The 14563-nt window shown below is 46.4% G+C and overlaps 1 protein-coding gene across 1 annotated transcript in view; it reads right to left on the bottom strand.

Moving 5' to 3' along the window:
• LOC124615564 (integrin alpha-PS4-like) overlaps positions 1–2642 on the bottom strand; it is a 176951-nt gene extending 174309 nt beyond the window's left edge. The window contains exon 1 of the mRNA XM_047143542.1: positions 2455–2642. Coding sequence (XP_046999498.1) covers positions 2455–2618 — 164 coding nt within the window. The 5' untranslated portion in view covers positions 2619–2642. The remainder of the gene's footprint in view (positions 1–2454) is intronic.
• Positions 2643–14563: the final 11921 nt, after the last annotated feature.

The following is a 14563-nucleotide window of genomic DNA, read 5'->3' as shown; positions in this document are numbered from 1 at the left end:
TACCGGTGTCACACGTGCCCTTTGCTCAAGTCGTACCTCAGAACATTTCATCCCAGAGCCAACGAAGGCATCTCGGCTGCTCGACAAATCAAGGTTTTGTGCCGCAGAGGGTTCGTACTCGGCCCCTGCTACGTACTCTATTCACCTCTGTTACCCCAAGAACACCGAGGGTCGAACTGGCGTTATGCGCCGACGACATTGCACTATTCAGGCGCAGTATAAAGCCACACATCGTGCGACGTCTTCTGCAACAGGACTCCGAGTGGAGGCTCAAGATGAACGCGGTGAAGAGCCAGGCTCTGATTATCACTCCGAAAAACTTATTATGAACTTAATTCCGTTCCGCATTGTGGGAGGCTCCATCCCATGGTCGCGAACAGGAAAACACCTAGGCGTGACCCTTGACAGGTACCTGACTTGAGCACCACAAGGCCACGAAGTGTGGGGTAAAGCGTTGAGACGAATGGAGACGCTTTACTCCTTCCTAAACTCAGCCCAACGTTATCCGAAAATTGTGGCGTTACACATTAACTCACTACGGAAGGTACTAAACAGAGCGTTACGCTCTCTCTTTATCTACCAAGGCGTTAGCTGAGCAATAGAGAGGTTCACGACCAAGCAGGGGTCCAGTTATTAGGAGACAAATTCCCACATACCGCTCGTCAGTTTTACACACTGGCACAGCAGTCTGAGATCAGGTTTATCGCCAAATCGAGAACCAGATGCGATGGCGACCGTCCACAAGCTGGCTGCAACTGCTGCGTGTGCGGTAAGCAATACGTAGCAAAAAATGGTTCAAATGGCTCTGAGCACTATGGGACTCAACTTCTGGGGTCATTAGTCCCCTAGAACTTAGAACTAGTTAAACCTAACTAACCTAAGGACATCACACACATCCATGCCCGAGGTAGGATTCGAATCTGCGACCGTAGCGGTCTCGCGGTTCCACACTACAGCGCCTAGAACCGCAAGGCCACTTCGGCCGGCAACACGTAGCAAGAGACTTTTACGTTAAAACTGGATCATAATATGAACAGAGATACCAAAAAGAAAGGATAAAATATTGCCGAACTAGCGAATTAAGTAGGCAAGGCATCAAGAATGCTAAGGCTACGAAAAAAACAAGATCCAATAATCCTCTGATGTCAGTGTCGTGTCGTGGTCCTTGGTGCGACTCGACAGGTAACCCCTCGTAAACATAACGTTATGTCAAAGAAAATTTCCAGCCCTGAGACGACACAAAAGTAAACACGATGTTCAATAAAGATACAGCACACACCGCAATACACATCCGGCAATATTCTGCACCCTATGTGTAGAATGAAGAAGCTCGGCGGCCGATGACGAGTCAGATGCGAAGAAAACCCCACAGCTCCGATAAGCAATGAAGGGGGTCACTATAGATCTGGTTACTGCCATAAGAGATGTTACGACAACTACACTAGGTGCAGAAAGCGCCAAGATGACATCCGCGGGGCAAAATAAGGTGGCAACGGCAGGAAATCCGGTCAGAGCTTTCGGAGGTCCTTCCCTAGATTCTCCAACAAAGAACCCCGTCCTCCATAAACAAAGTAAAGAGTGCCAATGCAATGCCAGAAAACAACTGACCGCCATCTTCTTCAAAGATGGAGCGAGAGTTTAAAAAAAAAAAGAAAAAAACTGACGCGCCCGTACCATGGGCTCCGACGGCAAAATGCCTGGGCATTGATCGGCAGCTGACATGGAAACATGGCGTCTGGAAGAATAAAACTGCCATCCTAGGTGCCCTGTACCCAATGATTAACGAACGATCTGCACTCTCCGAAGAATGCGAACAACTGCTCTTTAGAATATCAGTCCGATCTGTCACGAACTACGCTTGTCTGCATGGAAAACCGCAGCCAAGACGCGTATAGAAAAAGTTCAACGGATCCAGAATAAAGCGCTACGGCGCATCTATCACCTTTCCAAAAATTTTCCAGCCCGCTTACCTCCATGAACTGCAGGGGAAAGACAAGTGCTTCCAACGATTCTTCATTCGCCAAATTCTCTCCTGCGATGTCGAGGTCAGCACCATTAAGAGACAGACCACTTTGAGCGGCCGGTGGCCCTGCTGGACATTCAATTGGCCCACAATAGACTAGCTAGTAGCAAATAAAAATTGGTGTCCGGGAAAACAACAGTAGTTCAGAGAATGCAACAATCATCCTATTTAGCAGGCAATAAGTACGCGTAAAATACTGCACCCTATGGGTAAATAGGTTGAACGAATTCAGAAGAGGTCTACAGTTTCAGGTAGCACCTGATCAAGCCGACGAGTCACGCCACCGATGTAAGAAGACGACAGTGTCTGGCAGTACACCCGTCTACTTAAGAATGTCACACTAACAAACTGAATATTCAGTACTGTGTACGACAGCGCCACATTGGGAGTCGTACATCTTCAGAAGCGGCACAGGTGTTGGCGGCACTCACCAAGGCCCCCTGTCGTCCCTCCGCAGCGCCACACTGTATCCAAAGTAGCTGCCGTCCTGGCCCTGGGGGTCTTGCAGCACCGTGGCAGCGTCGGGGCTGTCCGCCAAGTTGAAGGCGCCGGCAGCTGAGACCGCCGCCAGCAGCAGCAGCGTCCGCGCCGCCATCGGAGTCCGTAGAGCGCGCGTGGCCATCGCCGACTGACTGACGAGCCACCGCTGGCGTCCAGAGGCGCTGGTGGGGGCGGCGGCGGTGGTGGCTGCCAAAGAACGGGCGCCGGGTTCCTCGCAGCTGCTTGAGTCACGCAGCCGGCAGGCAATCCCTGCGAACGTGACACGCCCAGGCGCGTGACGTTTCACTTGTGGCGTCCGCGGAAACGATCGACTCGGCGAACAGCGGAAGTCAGGTTGCCGTTGCACCACGGTGACTCACCTAGCGGACCTTTTGATGTTCTTTTTTTTTTAAATTCCTTTATTCAGTCTTTATTACACTACTCGCCATTAAAATTGCTACACCACGAAGATGACGTGCTACAGACGCGAAATTTAATCGACAGGAAGAAGATGCTGTGATATGCAAATGATTAGCTTTTCAGATCATTCACACAAGGTAGGCGCCGGTGGCGACACTTATAACGTACTGATATGAGGAAAGATTCCAACCGATTTCTCATACACAAACAGCAGTTGACCGGCGATGCCTGGTGAAATGTTGTTGTGATGGCTCGTGTAAGGAGGAGAAATGCGTACCATCACGCTTCCGAGTTTGATAAAGGTCGAATTGAAGCCTATCGTGCTTGCCGTTTATCGTATCGCGACATTGCTGCAATGACTGTTGGCAGAATATGCAATCGGTGGGTTCAGAAGGGTAATACCGAACGCCGTGCTGGATCTCAATGGCCTCGTATCACTAGCAGTCGAGATGACAGACATATTATCGGCATGGCTGTAACGGATCGTGCAGCCACGTCTCGATCCTTGAGTCAACAGATGGGGACGTTTGCAAGACAACCATCTGCAAGAACAGTGCGACGACCTTTCCAGCAGCATGGACTATCAGCTCGGAAACCATGGCTGCGGTTACCCTTAACGCTGCATCACAGACAGGAGCGCCTGCGATGGTGTGCTCAACGACGAACCTGGGTGCACGAATCGCAAAACGTCATTTTTTTCTCTTTACAGCATCATGATGGTCTCATCCGTGTTTGGCGACATCGCGGTGAACGCACATTGGAAGCGTGTATTCGTCATCGCCACACTGGCGCATCACCCGGCGTGATGGTATGGGGTGCCATTGGTTACACGTCTCGGTTACCTCTTGTTCGTACTGGCGGCACTTTGAACAGTGGACGTTACATTTCAGATGTGTTACGACCCGTGGCTCTACCCTTCATTCGATCCCTGCGAAACCCTATACTTCAACAAGGTAATGCACGATCGCATGTTGCAGGACCTGTACGGGCCTTTCTGCATACAGAAAATGTTCGACTGCTACCCTGGCCAGCACATTCTCCAGATCTCTCACCAATTGAAAACGTCTGGTCAATGGTGGCCGAGCAACTGGCTCGTCACAATACGCCAGTCACTACTCTTGATGACCTGTGGTATTCTGTTGAAGCTGCATGGGCAGCTGTACCTGTACACGCCATTCAAGCTCTGTTTGACTCAGTGCCCAGGCGTATCAAGGCCGTTATTACGGTTCAAATGGTTCAAATGGCTCTGAGCACTATGGGACTTAACGTCTGTGGTCATCAGTCCCCTAGAACTTATAACTACTTAAACCTAACTAACCGAAGGACATCACACACATCCATGCCCGAGGCAGGATTCGAACCTGCGACCGTAGCAGTCGCGCGGTTCCGGACTGCGCGCCTAGAACCGCTAGACCACCGCGGCCGGCCGTTATTACGGCCAGAGGTAGTTGTTCTGGGTACTTATTTCTCAGGATCTATGCACCCAAATTGCGTGAAAATGTAATCACGTGCCAGTTCTAGTATAATATATTTGCCCATTGAATACCCGTTTATCATCTGCATTTCTTCCTGGTGTAGCAATTTTAATGGCCAGTAGTGTATTATACATGATAAACCACTACCTTACATAATTAGTGGTTCGTAGTAGTGTTACAATAAATGATTGTTGCAATTGGTTTGCAATCTACAAGTAGTGTGTCAGTAACTGATCTGCTACAGGGAAGCTACGTTGTTAGTTTTAACTACTATGGCTATGCATTAAAGTTATTCTCTGCTAATCAACTACACTACCTCCAGCATCAAAGGTTGTGCTTGTTTGATATAAACCTACTGCGAGATGGCCATGCCCACTGAGCTAATCCTAGTGGGCGTGCCCCTGGCAGCAACATCAAAAGCCTTAAATTATAGCTGCTGTCCTTAGTCCGATACCTATGGATCAATTGTGTACATTCGTCAAGACGTACAAGAATATTCGGGACTGCGAGCTACCAGGAAGAGAACACTGAAATCATAATAACCAACCTAGCAACAATCCAATCACAGCATTATACAAACCACCTAATGAAACGTGACAAAATCCCGCATTACCAGACGTACCTCATCCTGCAATTTATATAGGGGACTTTAACAGTCACCATGAAATGTGGGGTTACAGAGCAAATATACGAACGGAGAAGCTCTTGCAGCTTCGATCGAAAATCACCACGTCTCATAAGATGCAAATGACTTGAAAACCTTTCACTCTGCCCGATGGCAGATTATACAAACCCAAATATCTGTATTTTAACAACTGATCAACAACACACCCCAGTACCCCACACGAAGAAGGTGTTATAAGGTTTCCCTCACAGCCAACACTGACCAGGGCTCGTAGCCATCGGAATTCAGACTTCTCTAATCAGATCTGTCCAAAAACCAAGATGGAATTCAAACAAAAGCAACTGGATGTCTTATGCGAAGGAAGCTGGATCCCAGCGACATTAGAAAACTACACGCGCTTTGTTGGTGTCATTATAGGAGCAGCGAAACACAATATACCATGTCGTTTCAGGAAGGAATATGTGCTCTGCTGGAACAAGGAGACGAAAGTGCTCTGCAAGAAAAACGGAGCCAATTGTGACCCAGAGGCAGGCAACAAGGTACTCCAGTCTCTTTAGAGCCAAAGGAAAGAAAGATGGTTGACAACTACCAAAGAACTGGACTGCACCCCCTCAAGCCGCAAAGCATCGTCCCTGCTCAGACGACTAGGGGCAGCAACACCAAAAATCAGACAGAAACCACAGATCACCCCATCGCGGATTGCACAACATATCAAGTCACGAGCAGACAATGTTCCTCTGGACCTCAGCAGCACAAAAAATTTACAAGAAGAGATCAAAACAATAGATGGCACCCTCGACGGAAGTTCACCCTTCAGCTCTCCTTTTACTGACAGCGAAGCTGAGAAAGCCATAAGATGCCTAAATCTAAGGAAATCAGCAGGTGTAGGTGGAATGTTCCCAGAATTCATCATCCATCTTGGCAAAAGTGGAAGGACATGGCTACAGTGATTCTTTACAGACTGCTTGTGAAAGCGACAGGTACCGGCAGATTTTAAGATAGCAAAAGCCCTTGCAATCCTCAAACCAGGAAAACCGAAAGACGATGTCTCAAGCTATCGTCCAATGTCCCTTCTCAGCGTCTGCTACAAACTACTGGTACGGCTGATCTACAATAGGATCTACCAAACTGTGGCTTTCTACCAAGCAGGCTTCAGGCAAAACCGCAGCTGCTGTGAGCAGGTATTGGCGTTCACTTCATATATCGAAGCTGGTTTCCAGAATGGGCTGAAAACTTCAGTAGCATTTGTAGATCTAACTGCTTCTTACGACACTGTGTGGCTGGATGGACTAATGTTAAAACTAAAGCGAACTGCTTCATGCTTAACAACACTGCTGTCCAGCATCCTGAAAAACCAATATTTCCGAGTGTGTCTTCATGACAAAGCGAGCAAGTCATATAAACTTAAGAACGACCTACCACAAGGATCTGTCCTGGCCCCACTATTATTCAACCTGTACATAAATGACATACCAGAAACTATATCTAGGAAGTTTGTAAGAGGTCCGAGCAGATGTAATACAGATGTAATTTTATGTAAGAGGTCCGAGCAGATGTAATTTCGATGTATTGGTCATGCGCTGCCTGCGATATGCAAGGTATAAGAGAATCGCTGACCAGAGAGCAGTGTTGACTGTACGAACTGTGTAGCAGTAGCAGTAAGTTGTTGCAAGTGTGTGTGTCTGCTCTGGTCTGGTCTGGTGTATCATGTTGGCTGGCCCGGTCGCGGTGCAGCGATGCCGGAGCCTGAGTATTATTGTATAAGGTAAAAAAAGCAGCCTCGCGCATATCTAGTAATAATATGTAAACTCACATGTATATCTTTTAAAAATGTCCTGATAATAACAAGCATTCATTTCAATTCAAAGAATTTAATATTTTTTTTCAATGCATGGTCATTCCGATTGTTGCAAAAGAAAAATCATTTGCTTCCTTTCATAAATAACAAATGTATAGGCCACCATTGCACAGAGCTGTGCCGGAAAAGACCTATTGTAAGAGCAGATAATTGCCGACTTTATCGAGCTGAGAATTTTTGCTTTTTATTCAGAATAATCTTACAGGGCCATGACGCAGCACTGCTGTCGTCCAAATTTTACCAGGCTACTGAATTTATTTTTTATTACGAGGTTTAGGAATTTTTCTGTTTCGAGCTTACATTAAATGAGTAAAGAATTTTGTGGGTACATTAAATGGGAAACAAATTTTGTGTGGAGGTTAAATGTGAATGAATTTCTGTAGAGAGGTTACACTAAAATAGAATCACATTCATTATTCATGTTAATATTTTAACAATTTTTCTGTGGGGAGGTTACACTTGGCTTATTGTTTTCTGTAGAGAGGTTACAAGTTCTGCTACATTGACGATACCACCATTGCATATCAAAGCAAGCACCTAGAGGAGGGAGAAAATGTGCTCACACAAGACCTTAGAGTACTTGGTGACTATTTCACAAATTGGAGATTGTGCCCTAACCCTACAAAAACTGAAGTGAAGTGACAGCTTTCCACCTCAACAACCGATTAGCAAACCAGCCACTAAATGTCACCTTCTTAATAAATCAGTTAAAAACAACCCTCATCCTAAGTAACTTGGAATCACACTGGACCGATCATTTACGTACAGGACTCACCTCACGCCACTAACGGAAATGTTAAAGACCAGGAACAACATTATCTGGAAACTAGGTGGAACTTCCTGGGGTGCACACGCTGACACTCTCCGTACAGCGGCCTTATCTCTCGTATATCCTGTGTCTGAACACTGCGCACCTATCTGGTACAGGAGTGTACATGCCAATAAGGTTGATGTTCAGCTGAATGACACCGTGAGAATTGTAACGGGCACCCTGATATCAACACCACTACCTTGGCTGTCTGCTGTCAGTAACGTCGCCCCACTACATTTGAGACTATAAGAAGCAACGACACGCGAACGGGAAAAGATTAATAACGTAAAGCTTTCCAAAAGACTATCCGCCCAGGAAATACTGCTCAATCAACCCTGCAAGCGTCTCAAACCAAGGAAACCATTCCGCACAGCTCGAGAACCCGAACCATTCAAGATTGAAGATATGTGAAAGGAGACATGGAAAAACGACACCAGTATAATTCTCTGTGGCCTCGAAGACCCTACATGCATACCAGGCTTCCAACTACGTGGAAGCACCTGGTGCGTGCTCAACAGAATCCGATGTGGGCATGGAAGAACTAAGTCCTTCACGTACAAATTGGGACCCTCAGACTCCCCGATGTGCGACTGTGGAGTAGCAGAACAGACTGTTGAACACATTGTAGAGGAATGTTCCAACAGATGTTCTAGTGATGGCTGGAACGACATAATCAACGCCTCGCCAACACCACTGGATTGGATACACTCTCTGGATATCTCTTGTACATTCCTTTTGTTATGTATAAATATTTCTTTTGTATTGTGTAAATATCGCTGTAAATTGCATGTGTATGATAAATAATAATAATATAAATAATAAAATCGCTGCAGTCTTCAATCTATCTAATACTACCCTACCACTAATTTCTGCTATACTAACCTATCCTATGTCAAGTTTGGTGCGATTGTCAAGTCACGTCTTTGGCATTCCCTCCCCCTAGTCCAGAGCGTGGCGGATCCAATTCGTAACGGCGGTCGGGCAGTTTACGCCCTGGGGGTACGGGTTGGTGTGACCACGTGTACATCTCATGGTTTGCTAATTGTCGCGATTATCCCTCAAATATTCCTGAAGAACCCTGCGTGATACCTATTTGGTCAGGTTATTTAAGATTTGAAATGTACCCTCTTGCCGCAGTAAGTTGAAAGTGTCATGAGGGGGTAATTGCTGCCGTAACGCAGCTGCCACTTCATCGTGCCACATCGCAAACCGGCACAAATATTCCGAATATGGTCCAAGGCTACATCTACATCTATGTGATTACTCTGCTATTCACAACAAAGTGCCTGGCAGAGGGTTCAATGAACCACCTTCAAGCTGTCTCACTACCGTTCCACTCTCGAACGGAGCGGGGGATAAATGAACACTTAAATTTTTCTGTGCGAGCCCTGATTCCTCTTATTTTATCGTGATGATCATTTCTATGTCGGTGGGTGCCAACAGAATGTTTTCGCAAGTGGCTAGTGAGAAAGTGAAATAATCCCCTCGTTGGTTTGAACTACCTCATAGTTAACCATTCCCTAACATCTGCCAGGGGTTGAAACGTTCATCCTTGCATCCTTTTGATGTTTATCAGTTAACTTGTGAGTACAAGTAATAATGTCTAGGTATTGCAATTAGCGCTATTGGTATTCCACCCTTCCATTTTCTTCTACCGCGGATACGGAATATTGCAACTTATGCGGACAGTTATACAGTTTAGAAAACATTCTGAGAGTAACTGTTACTACAAGGATAGCCAAACTAATGAAAATCTGCTGAAGCATGCTGGAATAATTAATTAGGCAATGAAGGAATGGCAGATTGTATGCAGATGATGCTGTCGTTTCCCCTTTAATAAACTCGTTAGAAAATCAACACGTATTATAAAATGATTTACACAAGAGATGGCTATTGACCCTCAACAATAAACAGTGAGGTCCTCCACTCAGTACTGCTGCCGCAAGTCGTATACTCCTAGCTCACTCATTTGTTACATAGTTTAATTCTTAATTTCTTTGCGTGTTTTTGGTACTTGCATTGTTTAATTCATAAATTTCGGGCGTATTATAGTATTTGAGAGTTGTAGCATCGCGTTTTAGTACCTGAATTGTGTAAAATCGCGTAGTCTCCTTCCGCCGCCGAGCAGTGTGTCAGCAGTGCGCAAGTAGCAGCATTACTGCATTTACTAGGCAATCTTGTATTTCAATAACCGTTTAAATTTTGTGTCGATTTGTTTGCGCTCTCTGTAGATTAGTTCAGACGTTCTTTGCACAACAGTTTTAGCATGGATAGGGACTGCAACTGCTGTGTTCGGATGCAGGCTGAGTTGGCATCCCTTCGCTCCCAGCTTCAGGCAGTGTTGGCTTCGGTCACACAGCTTGAGGCTGTTGCCAATGGGAATCACTGTGGGGGTCCAGATGGGGGTTTGTCGGGGACGGCCAGCTCGTCCCACGCATCCCCCGATCGGACTACAGCTGTGGTTGCCCGGGATACTGCCCGCATTGAGGCTGATCCCTCACCCGTGGTAGAGTGGGAGGTCGTCTCAAGGTGTGGCAGGGGCGAAAGACATTCCAGAGGGCTGAACGGAAGGCCTCTCCAGTTTGTCTGACTAACCGGTTTCAGGCTCTGTCTCAGGCTGATACTGATCTTCGGCCTGACATGGCTGCTTGTCCTGTTCCAGAGGTTGCCCCTCAGTCTGCAAGATCCCTGGTAGTTGGGAGCTCCAACGTCAGGCGCGTAATGAGGCCCCTTAGGGATATGGCAGCAAGAGGGGGGAAGAAAACCAATGTGCACTCCGTGTGCATACCGGGGGGAGTCATTCCGGATGTGGAAAGGGTCCTTCCGGATGCCATGAAGGGTACAGGGTGCACCCATCTGCAGGTGGTCGCTCATGTCGGCACCAATGATGTGTGTCGCTATGGATCGGAGGAAATCCTCTCTGGCTTCCGGCGGCTATCTGATTTGGTGAAGACTGCCAGTCTCGCTAGCGGGATGAAAGCATAGCTCACCATCTGCAGCATCGTCGACAGGACTGACTGCGGACCTTTGGTACAGAGCCGAGTGGAGGGTCTGAATCAGAGGCTGAGACTGTTCTGCGACCGTGTGGGCTGCAGATTCCTCGACTTGCGCCATGGGGTGGTGGGGTTTAGGGTTCCGCTGGAGAGGTCAGGAGCCCACTACACGCAACAAGCGGCTACACGAGTAGCAGGGGTTGTGTGGCACGGGCTGGGCGGTTTTTTAGGTTAGATGGCCTTGGGCAAGTACAGAAAGGGCAACAGCCTCAACGGGTGTGGGGCAAAGTCAGGATATGCGGGGACCAAGCAGCAGTCGGTATTGTAATTGTAAACTGTCGAAGCTGCGTTGTTAAAGTACCGGAACTTCAAGCGCTGATAGAAAGCACCGAAGCTGAAATCGTTATAGGTACAGAAAGCTGGCTGAAGCCAGAGATAAATTCTGGCGAAATCTTTACAAAGGTACAGACGGTGTTTAGAAAGGATAGATTGCATGCAACCGGTGGTGGAGTGTTCATCTCTGTTAGTAGTAGTTTATCCTGTAGTGAAGTAGAAGTGAATAGTTCCTGTGAATTATTATGGGTGGAGGTTGCACTCAACAACCGAGCTAGGTTAATAATTGGCTCCTTTTACCGACCTCCCGACTCAGCAGCATTAGTGGCAGCACAACTGAGAGAAAATTTGGAATACATTTCACATAAATTTTCTCAGCATGTTATAGTCTTAGGTGGAGATTTCAATTTACCAGATATAGACTGGGACACTCAGATGTTTAGGACAGGTGGTAGGGACAGAGCATCGAGTGACATTATACTGAGTGCACTATCCGAAAATTACCTCGAGCAATTAAACAAAGAACCGACTCGTGGAGAAAACAGCTTGGACCTACTGATAACAAACAGACCCGAACTTTTCGACTCTGTATGTGCAGAACAGGGAATCAGTGATCATAAGGCCGTTGCAGCATCCCTGAATATGGAAGTTAATAGGAATATAAAAAAAGGGAGGAAGGTTTATCTGTTTAGCAAGAGTAATAGAAGGCAGATTTCAGACTACCTAACAGATCAAAACGAAAATTTCTGTTCCGACACTGACAATGTTGAGTGTTTATGGAAAAAGTTCAAGGCAATCGTAAAATGCGTTTTAGACAGGTACGTGCCGAGTAAAAATGTGAGGGACGGGAAAAACCCGCCGTGGTACAACAACAAAGTTAGGAAACTACTGCGAAAGCAAAGAGAGCTTCACTCCAAGTTTAAACGCAGCCAAAACCTCTCAGACAAACAGAAGCTAAACGATGTCAAAGTTAGCGTAAGGAGGACTATGCCTGAAGCGTTCAGTGAATTCGAAAGTAAAATTCTATGTACCGACTTGACAGAAAATCCTAGGAAGTTCTTGTCTTACGTTAAATCAGCAAGTGGCTCGAAACAGCATATCCAGACACTCCGGGATGATGATGGCATTGAAACAGAGGATGACACGCGTAAAGCTGAAATACTAAACACCTTTTTCCAAAGCTGTTTCACAGAGGAAGACCGCACTGTAGTTCCTTCTCTAAATCCTCGCACAAACGAAAAAATGGCTGACATCGAAATAAGTGTCCAAGGAATAGAAAAGCAACTGGAATCACTCAACAGAGGAAAGTCCACTGGACCTGACGGGATACCAATTCGATTCTACACGGAGTACGCGAAAGAACTTGCCCCCATTCTAGAGGCGTGTACCGCAAGTCTCTAGAGGAATGGAAGGTTCCAAATGATTGGAAAAGAGCACAGGTAGTCCCAGTCTTCAAGAAGGGTCGTCGAGCAGATGCGCAAAACTATAGACCTATATCTCTGACGTCGATCTGTTGTAGAATTTTAGAACATGTTTTTTGCTCGAGTATCATGTCGTTTTTGGAAACCCAGAATCTACTATGTAGGAATCAGCATGGATTCCGGAAACAGCGATCGTGTGACCCCAACTCGCTTTATTTGTTCATGAGACCCAGAAAATATTAGATACAGGCTCCCAGGTAGATGCTATTTTTCTTGACTTCCGGAAGGCGTTCGATACAGTTCCGCACTGTCGCCTGATAAACAAAGTAAGAGCCTATGGAATATCAGACCAGCTGTGTGGCTGGATTGAAGAGTTTTTAGAAAACAGAACACAGCATGTTGTTCTGAATGGAGAGACGTCTACAGACGTTAAAGTAACCTCTGGCGTGCCACAGGGGAGTGTTATGGGACCACTGCTTTTCACAATATATATAAATGACCTAGTAGATAGTGTCGGAAGTTCCATGCGGCTTTTCGCGGTTGATGCTGTAGTATACAGAGAAGTTGCAGCATTACAAAATTGTAGCGAAATGCAGGAAGATCTGCAGCGGATAGGCACTTGGTGCAGGGAGTGGCAACTGACCCTTAACATAGACAAATGTAATGTATTGCGAATACATAGAAAGAAGGATCCTTTATTGTATGATTATATGATAGCGGAACAAACACTGGTAGCAGTTACTTCTGTAAAATATCTGGGAGTATGCGTGCGGAACGATTTGAAGTGGAATGATCATATAAAATTAATTGTTGGTAAGGCGGGTACCAGGTTGAGATTCATTGGGAGAGTCCTTAGAAAATGTAGTCCATCAACAAAGGAGGTGGCTTACAAAACACTCATTCGACCTATACTTGAGTATTGCTCATCAGTGTGGGATCCGTACCAGATCGGGTTGACGGAGGAGATAGAGAAGATACAAAGAAGAGCGGCGCGTTTCGTCACAGGGATATTTGGTAAGCGTGATAGCGTTACGGAGATGTTTAGCAAACTCAAGTGGCAGACTCTGCAAGACAGGCGCTCTGCATCGCGGTGTAGCTTGCTCGCCAGGTTTCGAGAGGGTGCGTTTCTGGATGAGGTATCGAATATATTGCTTCCCCCTACTTATACCTCCCGAGGAGATCACGAATGTAAAATTAGAGAGATTAGAGCGCGCACGGAGGCTTTCAGACAGTCGTTCTTCCCGCGAACCATACGCGACTGGAACAGGAAAGGGAGGTAATGACAGTGGCACCTAAAGTGCCCTCCGCCACACACCGTTGGGTGGCTTGCGGAGTATAAATGTAGATGTAGATGTAGAATAAAACTGCTGTATGTTGGTTACACGATAAATCATACAAATTTAAAGATTGTCGGTTCAACTAAATGGCTAAGGACTGCAATTAAGAACAACTTAAACTGGAACCCTCTCACAGAAAATGTTGTCGGGAAAGCGAACAGAAGACTTCGTTTTGTTGGTAGAATGATCAGAAGATGCAACAAATCTGCTAAAGATACTGCCTACACAACGCTTGTCCGTCCTCTTCTGGAGTAACGCTATGCTTTATGGGGTCCGTACCAGGTAGGACTGAAGTTCGAAGAAGAGCATTACTGCGAAATAGAAGGGAGAGTGTCACCAAGCGAGTTGAGATGGCAGTCATTAAGGCAAAGGGGTTTCTCGTTGTGGTGAGATCTTTTCACGAAATTTCAATCACCAACTTCCTCCTCCGGATGTGGAAATTGACTCCTACCTACGCAGGAAGAAACAACCATCGTGATAAAATAAGAGAAATCAGAGCTTACTCAGAAAGCTCTACATAAATACAAATCACCGATCACAGATCTTGGAGATCATTAGCCGACCATACAATGTTCGCCCATACATGGCGATCTAGTGCACCCAAGGCCACCCAGTTGCTGAAGGTCTTCCTGCAGTTCATCCTCTCACCGCTTTCTTGGTCGTGCAGTTTGACGGGTTCCATCAGGTTTAGCTGTAAGCACAACTTTCGTCTGACAAGTGTCTGGCCTATTGGAAGTGTGCCCTGCCAGGCGTATTCTCCGCGCTTTCATTTTCTGTACGATGGTGA

The sequence above is a fragment of the Schistocerca americana genome, chromosome 5, assembly GCF_021461395.2.
Source record: "Schistocerca americana isolate TAMUIC-IGC-003095 chromosome 5, iqSchAmer2.1, whole genome shotgun sequence".
In the NCBI taxonomy this organism is placed as follows: Eukaryota; Metazoa; Arthropoda; class Insecta; order Orthoptera; family Acrididae; genus Schistocerca; species Schistocerca americana.
Note: the sequence above shows the minus strand (reverse complement) of the source record. Positions and strands in the feature narration are given on the sequence as shown.